The 12,152-nt window shown below is 37.9% G+C and overlaps 1 protein-coding gene across 4 annotated transcripts; it reads right to left on the bottom strand.

Moving 5' to 3' along the window:
* Positions 1 to 1,120: 1,120 nt before the first annotated feature.
* Positions 1,121 to 9,141, bottom strand: mbpa (myelin basic protein a). Of its 4 annotated transcripts, none has more exons than XM_057354880.1 (6): positions 8,845 to 9,141; positions 7,421 to 7,489; positions 5,089 to 5,115; positions 4,699 to 4,719; positions 3,464 to 3,553; positions 1,121 to 1,268 (listed from the first exon to the last, which is right to left on the bottom strand). In XM_057354880.1, exons 1-6 carry the CDS (start codon positions 8,962 to 8,964, stop codon positions 1,218 to 1,220), a joined length of 378 nt encoding a protein of 125 aa, XP_057210863.1. In that variant the 5' UTR covers positions 8,965 to 9,141; the 3' UTR covers positions 1,121 to 1,217. The 4 variants fall into 4 exon arrangements, with proteins under 4 accessions (XP_057210863.1, XP_057210861.1, XP_057210864.1 ...); XM_057354878.1 differs by having other exon boundaries at positions 7,421 to 7,525; positions 8,845 to 9,128; XM_057354881.1 differs by lacking the exon at positions 4,699 to 4,719.
* Positions 9,142 to 12,152: the final 3,011 nt, after the last annotated feature.

Raw genomic sequence — 12,152 nt, 5'->3', positions numbered from 1 at the left:
CCTAATGTTTATTCAGCACTATTTCATCAACAATACATACAGGAAGAGTCTATGAGACATGAAACAATGAATATTAAGACACATCGCATAATAACATCAGCTGAATAAACTCCACCTCGCTCTTTCAAATTTCCATTTTAGTTCTCATTTCTCACAAGTTCCCTCTTGCACTTTCCGTTTCCCTTCCCCTTTCATCGGTTTTGTACCATTTGTTACCTTTTGTCCTAGATTTCTGCGTGTCTATTATTTAAAAATGAATCCTTCCCCTAATTATGCGAGTCCTTTCTAAAATAACATTGAACTTACACGTCTAGTGACACAGACAACATTTACAAGCTTTTTTTACACAGTGCAACAACTGAGGGCAATACAATCTAAGCTGTTCATGCTTAGAATCTAGTCCCTGGTCAACAAAATGATGTTTTAGTCTTGTTTCTACTTAAAAGCTAAATAACTTCAAATTAATCAACTTAGTATTGTGTAGATATACTGAATGTTAACAGGTCATAGTTTTTATGTTGCTCAAAACACAATAAAGAATCATATATACAAAATTCTTGATACAAAGAAAATAACTGATATCTAACAACACAAGGACCACGATACACATACACAAATACGCTGCACATCACTAAGGCTGAACATTGATCTAAAAAAAACAAAGACTTCTTGGCTGTAGCATAAGGCCCAATGCATCAAATGTGCACACAAGCAACCTGTAGTGTAAGAGAGAAGGGTTGACCTAAATTTCTTCTACTTACTTTCATGTTTAAAGCTTCAAACCATATGGATATAATGGTGTTTTATTGTTTAAACTGTCAAGGAAAATGGTGCTTTTGTAGTTCTGTCAAATGAGACTAATGTTGGTCCAACATTCTGGTTAGTCTGGATTGCTAACGATTTATCTTGGAGCATTTTAACTACATTTTAATGATTTTTGTAATATCAACCAGACTTTCAGCTATTGCAGCACCAGACCAGACAAATGTTTGCACTTTTACACACATACAGTCAACACATGCTTATGAAACCCTGCAGGCATGTAACAACAGATACTTGGATTGTATCTCTATCTAGGAAGCGAAGATGGCCAATGTTAGTCTGTTAAACTTGCGGCAAATTGTGAATCTGTAGGGCAGAGATCATCCCTTTCTGGTTTTCGCTCCTCATCTCTTTCACTCTCTTCCATCTTGGTGTTTTTCTGGTCGGAGAAGGGCTCAGAAGATGGTGCTCCAGCGTTTGGGTGGAGAGCGAGATCTGCTTTCTCCCTGAGGTTGGAGAGAAAACCAGAAGTGTCATCATCATACCAATGGAGTACCATGAAATCTTCTCAAGGTTGGTGTTGCATAGCTTAATAATAAACGCAAAGGTCGATATCAACCTTGCATCAATGTTAGTTCTTAAACGTTTTACAAAAGAATAAATGCAAAAGCTTGCATGGAGCAGACAGGCATCAGCCGTTTTCAGATGCTGTTGGTTGAGAATGATCGAGGAACCGAACGTTCAATGTCTCAACATCAGGCATTTAATAATAAATGTTTTTCTTCTATAGGAACATGATTGGCAATGACAAGCTATGCTACATTTCACAAAGAGTGATCTGTGCACTCAATGATTTAGTTTTACAGCACAAAAGAAGTGGGATGCCAGCTTGCACCCTCTAGATTGTCATGCGCAAAGGGACAAAAGGGAGAAAAATATTAGGCAAGAATGCAGATGAGGTAGATGATTTAGCCTAGATATGAACATCAAGTCATACACTGTTGACTTGATTGAGTTCTCAGTTGTATCTTGGGTATCAACATTGCCTAAATGTATAAAATTCTCCTAAACTTCTTTACAAGAAATAAAAATAAACACAAATGAGATCACTGGTGACACAATTATGAGTTATTAAATGATTACGGATAGCAAAGCTCAAAATGGAAATCATAAAGTCATCATTTACTCACCCTGTTGTCATTTTAAACCTGTGTGATTTTCTTTCTTCTGCAAAACACAAAAGAAGATATTTTGAAAAATGTTGGTAACTAAAAACTGTTGGTCCCCATTGGCTTCTATTGTATGGACACAAAACCAATGCAAGTCAATAGGGACCAACGGTTTTCTGTTACCAACATTTTTCAAAATATCTTCTTTTGTGTTCTGCAGAAGAAAGAAAGTCATACAGGTTTGAAATGACAAGAGTAATGTGAGGTTACTGGGGTCTGATTCTCGGGGGAAAAATCTAGAGACTTTGCTCTCCATCAAATCTCATTGCCGTGTAGGACAAACTATAACAGGTCTCATTTATGAATTTTCTTTCCTATGAAATATTACAAGTGACTATCTATGCATTTATAAATATCATATACACATGCAAATATGAACATTTAAATACATATTAGGCGTATCAATCAAACAAAATCATGTCTTGCTGAAAATCAAACCAATGGATTCTGAATAGTTTGTTATTTCATGCACCTGGCAACATTTCTAAATGCTATTATGTTATGAGACTCCCAACGAACATAAGCATGACTGAACAAAAGCAAGGTTAGGGCATATGGTAAAACTCAACTTTCAAGGCAAAATTGATACAGATGAGACTGGCCTTGCTTATTAACCAAAATAAATATTGATTTTGGATTCCCATAAGTGAATAAAGACCCTCAAAGACTACTGAAAGACTGCTCAGATGACATAATAGGTGCCTGTGGGCAGAGACAGATCATACTGGTTTCACTCGAGGTCACACACAGTGGCAGTCAATAGCCATATCAAGGACATCATAATAGACTTTTACTAGAGAGAGAACGGGATGTGGCTTCTAAAAAGTAATTTATGCTGTATGCTTTTAACAAACATGTTTAATAGCTTTAATTACAGCTTAATTTTAAAATGACTTTCTTTGTAGGCGTTTGCATAAGAGAACATCAATCAACTGTAATTGTGTTGAATAACCCCCAATAAATAAATAAAAACCTTGAATGTCTATTATTGTGTCCACACAGATTTCGGAAGATACAACCATTTTCTTGAAAAAACAAAGATCAAGGCCAATGTTGGCAATTAAGGCCATTAAATGGCAAGTTTTGGTGATAAGAATAAAATGGTTAACCATTAAACATTAAAAGCCATTATGAAACCATTAAGGCTGAACTGAAATTCTGATTTCTTTTCTATTTATTAACAGCAATTATATAACATCAATCATTTATCAGTTCCTTTAAAGTAACACCAAAAAGACTATAATACATTTTGCTTATTTGGGACACTGAATATATTTCTCTTTAATGTGCTGTGACTGAGGGCGGCTTGTACATGTAAAACTAATTGCAAGCAAAGTTTAATTCTTACTCTGATAACTTTTGATATATTTCAATACAATAATTCATATTTTTGGTGTGAAGAAACCTTTCCGCCCATTGCTACATTTTTGTTTTTCTGCTCTCAGAAGCACAGCTGCTGCTTTAAGGCTCACCAGGTTGAAGATTCTGGAGAGTGTATTCTGTTCTCTTCTGCGTCTCTGAGGGGATCTAATGCTCTCCGAGCCACTCTGTGACGGGGAAGCCTAGAAGACATAGTTTATGAACACATAAAGCGTACAGGCCCAGTCCTAAAAACATGCACTTTCGCTGAATACTCTGTGTGATAATATCCTATAAAATGTAACCGATGTTATGTGTTCGCAACATATCAGGGAGTACAGGAATAGCTCAATGAGGGACGGCAAGAGTGCAGCACCAGAATGTAGTTCTGTGTAATGTTAAATCCCTATAATTCTGTCTACATCAATAAAACGCATACAATTTTATAATATATATTTTTTACAGCCAATAAAAAGACTTAAAAGTCATTCGTTCATGACTAAGGGCATCTAATGCTGCACACTTGTGAATGTTTTGGAGCCTGTGGAGTTAAACAACATGCAATTACAACACAGGGGGCAGTAGTGAGTCAATGAATCAGGACTTCTGTTTTCCACCTCAATGACAAAAGGGAGGGGTAATTTGGAGCATGTATGGGGAGGGGGGTTGTGCACACTGTTTGAAGACCCCTAGAGAGAAAGATGGATTACCGGCTGCGATTCAGAAAAAGTCGTGCTGTGTCAAAGTCATCAAGAAGCAGAGGGTCGCTCTGGTTCAAGAAAAATTTCTCAAAAGTCAAGGCAAAAAAACAGAGGAAGAATAAAGCAGGTAATGAAGGAGGGGAAGAAAAACAGATGGATAAAGAAGGGCGGAAGGAAGGGAAGAAATTCAATCATTTTTTTCAATAATCTATAATCATTTCAGCACGTCAGATCACTCTTTTATGCTGTATAGCACAGCTAAAAGCTAGGCTACTGACATTTTATAATTGCATGAAACATTAGGATAAATTGAGAACAGATTTCTTAAGTAATTTCGGCATTATAGAAATTGTCATAAAATATGTTTAAATTTCATGCACTTCAACAGATCAAAAACACGATTTATCTGGTGACAAATGAACACGCTCAACCTACAGGTGTGCCTCAAAGATCTTTTCAACGTGTTAAAAAAGATGCATGAAGCGCAGTAAAAGGTTCAGCAGCTGCGATGAGCGATGCATTGGTTAATTCAGAGAACGAACATGACAGATCTATTAGAGACATAACATGAGACAGGAAGGCTCTGGATTCAGCCAATCAACTCTGTTTAACTCTGTAAACGTAAACGTGAATCGCATCAAACATACCAGGCCCAATAGTTCTCTCCACTGCACATGAAAAAAGAAAGAATGTAGAATGATTAATTTTCCCCATAGATGAAATGACAATGTATTGCTGTAAGTGAGAGGGCATAGAAAATCATGGGTTCTACTAGCTGTGAAAATACTGTATTATTCCTTTAAGGGGGTGGTGGTAACCTCGTGGTTAATAGAGGTAATGATAGTGCCCTAATAGTGTTAAAAAGAACACAGTTTTGCTTTCTTTCTTGTGCACAGCACATTTTACCCAGAATGCTCTCGAGTTTTTTGCAGTTAGTGCTGAAAGATTCTTTGGATAATAAATAGTCCGAAAACAACAAGCATAATGTTAAAAACTATAGCATTACAAGACGGTAAAAAATAAGATATAAGACTTACCCTTGACTTGGGACGAGGAGAGGACACCTTCAAGGGAACAAATCAAGACTTTTAATTACAAGTAACATTTTAAGTATTCAAAAAGCAAACACACCCAGACAGCTTTCAATTTAGGGGCAATTGCATCTAAAGCAGTCCTTGAATAAACAACTTTTCATTTTGAAGTTGAAATCTGTTTACAGGGATCTTCCTTTGGATGGGGTTAGGGATCCGTACAGCCCAAATGAGTAATGAAGGCAGAGACTGCATCTTTTTAATGAGCAAGCCAGCAGAACGGAGGATAGACTGTGCAATTACTGTTTCACAGAAAACCTTTTTTAATTTGGGATATGAATAATGAGAAAAAAATTACAGTCTTCTTCAGTTTCCACCGAACTGACTTTGCGTTTCTAAGAAAATTCAAGTAAATTAATGACACAAGTTCAGTTGAAAAACTTCAGAAGTGTTGAGGTCATGCCATGTTAGCAACACACAGAATGTTGTATTCCTTCATAAATCCACCAAACAAGTGCTTAAGATGACGATCATGAAACTTGACTTTCATCTGAAACAGTGACTTTCAAACCGTGACTCATCCTGTACTACACAGAGCAGAGAATCTAATGCTTGTGATGTAAGAGCGTGTAATGTTGCATGCCTGACAGACAAACAAGTCTGGACTATTGTAGCAAAGACAACATGGACAGCATGCTGAACATGACGACAACCTTGGCCTGCAAACTTAAGAGTTCAAATGGCCAGACACAATGTGGCATTTCGAGAAGAAAATACTGACCAACATAAGCTAAAGCTGTGATAAGTTTATGTTTACGGTAAATTAGTGGTAGTTGTCCCAAAATGTAATTATTTTATTTTCCTATATAATACAATCTCTTCTCAGATTTCTCACAGCTCCGTGTCTACGTTTCTCTTCACAGTAGGCTCCTATTGAGCTCCGCAGGTTGACGTCACGCAATCTGAACTCCGCCATTTTGGCAGGCATTCAGGAGAGCGCTAGAGCGGCTGTAGCATTGGTATTGAAAGTGGTCAAACAATTATTTAAAACCAGGCTGTATAGACTTTACAAATCGTACTATTTTAACATGGTGGACATCTGCAGGATGCCAGAACAGGCGGGGGAAAGCAAAGGGCAAATCCTTTTGGATCCTGAATCCCCGATAGACTATTAAATAATTAACTGCAATAAAATGTGCTAACCAACACGTCACCGCTATCTCTTCCTCTCTGTCGTTATGCTGCCAAATCCTAAACAAGACACATGAGAGCAGGACTCGACTAGTCCAGCTGTGCAATCGCAGTGGGCTCCTAACACACACCCATCGTGTCTGACCACCACCCATGGCTTCAATGGAGGGTCAGTTCTATCGATTTACGCTACCCTGTCGAATTTTGCTACCTTTGCTACCCTCCCAACCCTTACACTTAAATTACCCCCCGCCCACCCAATCACAACATGATTGTAGCAAAATTCGATGGGTAGCATAAATCGACGACACCGGCAAACTCCAAAGTTGAACATCCATTAGAAAATTCAAGTCAATTTTAACCACTTATGGATGGAATACACTACAAGACTTTTAAAATCTGAACAGATTTTGTTTAAACTAGACATCATATACTTTTTGAAAATTTCAGATAGATTAACTGATCAAATCTGCAGACTGGCACAGACTTTCTGCAACAAGTCCAGACTGAAAATCTGGGCAAAATCTGAGCAAACGTCTTGTAGTGTATTTTAGCCTTAAGGCTTTTAAAGAGTGTCCGGTGTAGGACGATGACAAGTTGATGAGGTAGTCGTAGATATTAGGATCCTGCAGGTCAGGGAATGTATTCGTTTCGTTATTGATATACGTTATAAGAACCCGGGGGACATTATAGGGATCTATTATGTTTAACCTATAAAGTTTTGCTATGCACAGATCTATGTCTTTTGAATTAAATTGCGCAGTTAACTCTGTTGCCTTGAAACTCATGCCATCGCCATTCATTTCATATTCGCTCCGGCTGTCCTTGCCTGCCAGGATGGCGGTGTAACAGAACAGGTCACGTGACTGCCGGGGCTCTAGCGGGCGAGCTTTAGTGACCAATTAGATAGCGGCCTCCCCGGTGAATGAACCAATCAGAAGTAAGGAGGTGAAAACCATATTTTTCCAAAGCGGTAAACAAACGCTTGCTTCAGAAATTCAGTAAACTAATGGTAAGCACAAAGAGACAGGTATGAAAACATCATTCACGTGTCTCGCCACGGATTGATTTTTTCTTTTGTTGGTTTCACATCGCCCTTGACGTATTCGGCCTGTTAAAATCCATGTCAGTACACGCGGATACTTACAAAGCTCCTGAAGAAATGCACAACGGGGTTAACATCTCCACGGCGACGGGTTGAGGAGTGATGGGGTCTCTGTGGAGAGGAGGAGAGGTGACCACGAAATGAGCCCTTTAAATAAATGAAAACAAATAAACAAAAATCGTGACCATAGTCGTGATCTAACCATGTTTATGAGCTGCATGCAGTTGTCCCCCTCTGCATGCGAGATGAAGATGGCTAAATCATTCAAACCGATTTCATGTATTACGTACAGGCAAAAACACAATAACGACGTGTAGCGTACTCTCTAGAGTACAAACAGCACTATTTTTATGTGAAATAAACGGTCTAATCAAGTTTGTCAATCGGTATATTTTCGTCCGCTTTAGGTGAGTGTGTGTCATACGTAAACATTAAGTCATTTAACACACGTTATGTAAACATTGTACAATATATGGCACATTAATATATTACGCGAGGCTGTAGTCTATGTGCTATGCTGTTTATTGTTTAGAAGGGTACACGATAGCAAAAAGTTTGCGCTTGTGCTGCTAGTAGATAACGCGCCACCTAGAGGCAATAATAGAATTGCACTTAACCGGTGCAAAAGCTCTAATTTTACACATGGACTACATGCAACTGTCTGAAGCTCATTGCTTTGCTCAGAGAATTGTTTCATGTATTTATGTATTAACACTTGTGGCATGTTTTCGACATAATTGAATGACTTATGTTCTAATAAACAAACCGGTAAAAACTTGCCTCTGTCAGAACATTCATTTTTTGAAGAAACAGTACTTGGAACAGGACTTAATTAAATGTTTTCTGGTAATATGACATTACATTGTGCAATATGAAATGTTTATTGTATAAAAAAAATGCATTAAATATACAACAGCTGCCATCCAAGTTGTGCATGTAGTGTGGATTTTACATCATATTTTATCAATTGTGCTCAGTTCTGAATAACTACTTGAGCCAAAGAAAGTAAAAAAAGTGCAATATAAATTATACAACTAATGCAAACAACATGCATATTGCAAAGTGGCATCATGCATATTAACCAGTTTGCAAAACAGAGAATACCGTGCATCCAATGCAAGCCGTTGTTTGATGTCTGGTTTATAGGGATTAAAAAATTAAATGAAAAACTTTTTGTCAAAGTTTGCGAAATTTTCTCGCAACTCCAAACGTAACATCTCTAGGTCCATATTTTTTGTGTGTCTGTAAACTGCATCCATGAAACAATTATCTTGTTGGTCGGCTAACTGGTTCACCAATCAACAAAGGTGACAAACTATTTTCTTATTTAGCTACTTTATTTATTTGTTCTCTACTTTATCTACTTTATTAACCAATAATTTGATCTAATGGCCAGATGTATAGAGGAAGACCATGACTATGATAAGGAAAACAGAAATATTCAAATCTGCCTGTTGATGACTTACCTTTCCCTTTCTCTTTTTGTCCCCCCCAAAGAAATTGCCAATCTGGTCCAGGATACCAGGGGCCCTCTTCTTCCTGCCCAGCCCAAAGGGGCTTTGTCCAGAAGTGCTTGCGGTGGCCATTCTAGGTGTTGATCTATTTCGGGTCTACAGTCTGGACGGCCCGCGAATGTCCTTCTCCACTCAATCCAAAGTCCGCTCTGTGGACGCTCTGCAAAGCTTCTCGATAGTCTTCGGCACTTCTAAGGAGGAAGGGCTGGTCTTTGAAGGTGTCGTCCCCTCCGTTGCATGGCATCACGGGAGATGAGGTGGGTCTGTAATAGCGTCAGTGGTTCTGGTCTGGTGCCAGGCATTCTTCAGGGCCCCGGGTGCCCGTGGAGGGTGTCACTACCCTGCTCTCTGATAAAAGTGCCTGCTATTGTTCTAGTCCACATCTGCCTCAACTTGGGCCGGGCACAACAAGGCCTGTCTATCAGAAAGAAGCAGAGCGCAAATGCAGAACGGTTTCAACACAATCGAGCCATTGTCGGGATGACTCATGTTCATTATACAAATAGTTTACATTGAGATATAACATATGGTATGTCACAGCCCACCGGCTTTGTAATCATTAAGGTGGGCACGTAATTGGTAACGTTTCATTCATAAAGAAAGTGATCAAGAACTTTAAACAACAGAGACACACCCTAAGAATGTCATGCTGGAGTTGAGGGAACACGCCTTCCTTTTTGTTCATTGATAAATTTTGATTTCAATGCAGTCATGCAGTGAACCAATTCTTGGTCTCATTTCTTTGAAAAACTCTTTGAAATTTTTATCCCAGATAAACACCCCAGTTTGTACTCACTTTAAATCTTGAAATATGTAGAGATTAATGAATTCATGTTCAGTCACTTAGTAATTCATTAACCAACCACTGCGTGTGATACTCAGCAGGGTGGCCGGCATGCTTTTCAGAAAAGCGTTATGAATACATAGACAAATCTGTGTGTGTTCAGGATAAAGTGCTGCTAAAATGCTGTTGGCTTAGCATGCTGGTTTTCTCTCCTTTTTTCAAACAATTGGTGGTTGTTTGCGCTGTGAGTTTGACCATTGAACAAAGGCTTACGGTGTTCTGTATGTTTTTTAAATCTTTTTATTTTAGTGTTGTTTTATTGTATTTATTGTTGTGGTCAAATGTCTGATTTTAAAAATGAAGGCGTTGACCATCAGCCCCCGGCTGTGCGGGTGTGTTTTCTCCTTGTTTTCCTCATGATGATTAGGAATATCATGCAAAATCAGAACCAGTAATACTACCGTATGGTCATGCATAATGTGAAAATAATGAGGCGTATGCTGAACCTCAAAGCAGAGAGACAGAAATGATGCCACAGAGATTATAATGATATCTCTCAACTCACATCTGACCAGTCGACAATCAGATCTAGACCCGCACTAATACAATATCAATTGTTTCCAAAGGGAAAACTTTGCTCCCGTTTAAAAGGGATGTATATGCATCCATTTTAAATGTATCTGTGAGTTTTTCTGTAGCTCAGTTGGTAGGGCATGGAGCAAAGAGAATGCTTTGATAAAATACCTTGAATTCACACTGAATGTACCGTAATGTTTATTCAGATAAAAGCATCTGCCTAATGCAAAAAGTAAAGTTAACAGTTGTTTAATTGGTTGTTAATTCCTGATAGAAATCCTAGGAACGCATAATAAATGAGTTCCAAAGCAACACATAATTTAGAAATATATAGATATCTTTTATTAAGATTTAATTGCTTACTCTCGGGGATTTTAAGAGATTTAGAAGAAATTTCTTTAAAAACCTAAACTAGGGTTATTAGTGGTAAATATGTCACGTGATTATCACATGACATATGCTTTACTTATTTGTGACCCTGCTTGTAAAAAACAGACTAAAGTCCCATAATCTGATTTTGAGAAAACAAGCATCAAAGATTGATTTCAGTCGTTAATATTATTATGATTTCAATGTTTGACATGGGCTTACTCAGTCAATATCAAATATATCAAGACAGTATTTTTACAGAATGTACTTTACTATAGGATGATGTAGAAAACAGTAAATTACAAAAATGACTTGCTGGGTTTTCACAGGCAGGGTCACATTAGTTCACATTAGCTCAATGCATAATAGATTCAGTCTATTCAAATTGTTTGTGAAATAGTACTGTAAGGACTGGCAGCAGTTCACATATGACATTAAAACATGGCATACAAAATGATTGCTTATGTTCATACTGAATGAAGTTTGCAGAGTCTCTCCATTTCAATTTATAGCTAACCTATAAATGGAGCTAGAAGGTTGTATTTGTGCACTGACAGAAGCTCATCTGTTGGCCAGAGGGCTGGCTTTCTCTGAACCGCCCACTGCTCTTTAACAGATCGGTGCAGGAATGCAGAGAGTGGGCATGTTGCACTGCATGTGCCCTTGTGATAAAAACGAGAAGCTTTGTTGACCAAAAAGGGGTGAAAGACCACAAGGGCAAACAATACAACCCTTAACGTGATCTTGTGGGACACAAATATGGGAGAGAGCCCAAAACAACGAGAAGTATGCGGATCACGATCAAGACGCCCACTGAGCTTCTGAGAATAATTTTACAAACTCTTGAAATCACTGCCCCTCTGCCACTTTCAACAAAAAAGATCCCATCTATTGCCAATTAAAACAACATTTTCTAGCTTTAACGGTTGCTTCCCTGGTAGCGTAACTTATTATCTCCGAGTGAAATCCCAGTTGACGTGATTGATCTGCACAGATGTTAGCGCTCGTCTACAAATCAAATCACTTTGCATAGCAAACAACAAACCTGGGGCTCATTGGTTGCCCGGAGAGCATATTTAGAAGCACACGTCTTGGTTTTTTATTAGCTAATTTTCTTGCAGGCGGACATACTTAAATTGAAATTATTCTCATTTAAATTATATTATGAGAATATCAGTTTGAGAAAAAAAGTGTACGAACATCCACCATTTGCAATAATGAAAGCATGCACTTAAAGGAAGAGTTCACCCAAGAATTAAATTTCTGTCATTATTTATTTACCCTCATGACATTTAAAACCTGTACATGACTCTTCTGGAACACAAAAGAAAATATTGTAAGAAATAGTTTTTGTTGCAGATGTAAGAAAGTCATACAGGTTTGGAATGACATGAGGGTCATTTTTGGGTGAATGAAGTAAAATAACGATTTTTTTTTTTTTCAGAAAACAAGGAATAGTTCACCTTGAAAATGAAAATGATTACATCCTGTTGTCATTTTAAACCTGTGCTTCTTTCTTCTGCAAAACAGA

This window comes from Triplophysa rosa, linkage group LG16, assembly GCF_024868665.1.
Source record: "Triplophysa rosa linkage group LG16, Trosa_1v2, whole genome shotgun sequence".
In the NCBI taxonomy this organism is placed as follows: Eukaryota; Metazoa; Chordata; class Actinopteri; order Cypriniformes; family Nemacheilidae; genus Triplophysa; species Triplophysa rosa.
Note: the sequence above shows the minus strand (reverse complement) of the source record. Positions and strands in the feature narration are given on the sequence as shown.

What these genes read in the sequence shown, in the direction of transcription:
- mbpa (XM_057354878.1), bottom strand. Translation starts at nt 8,964, where the DNA reads ATGGCCACCGCAAGCACTTCTGGACAAAGCCCCTTTGGGCTGGGCAGG. An exon ending in ACAAAAAGAGAAAGGGAAAG is followed by an intron (nt 7,526 to 8,844) that starts GTAAGTCATCAA and finishes ATTTATTTAAAG; the next exon opens with GGCTCATTTCGTGGTCACCT. An exon ending in GGAGAGAACTATTGGGCCTG is followed by an intron (nt 3,554 to 4,698) that starts GTATGTTTGATG and finishes TATGTCTTCTAG; the next exon opens with GCTTCCCCGTCACAGAGTGG.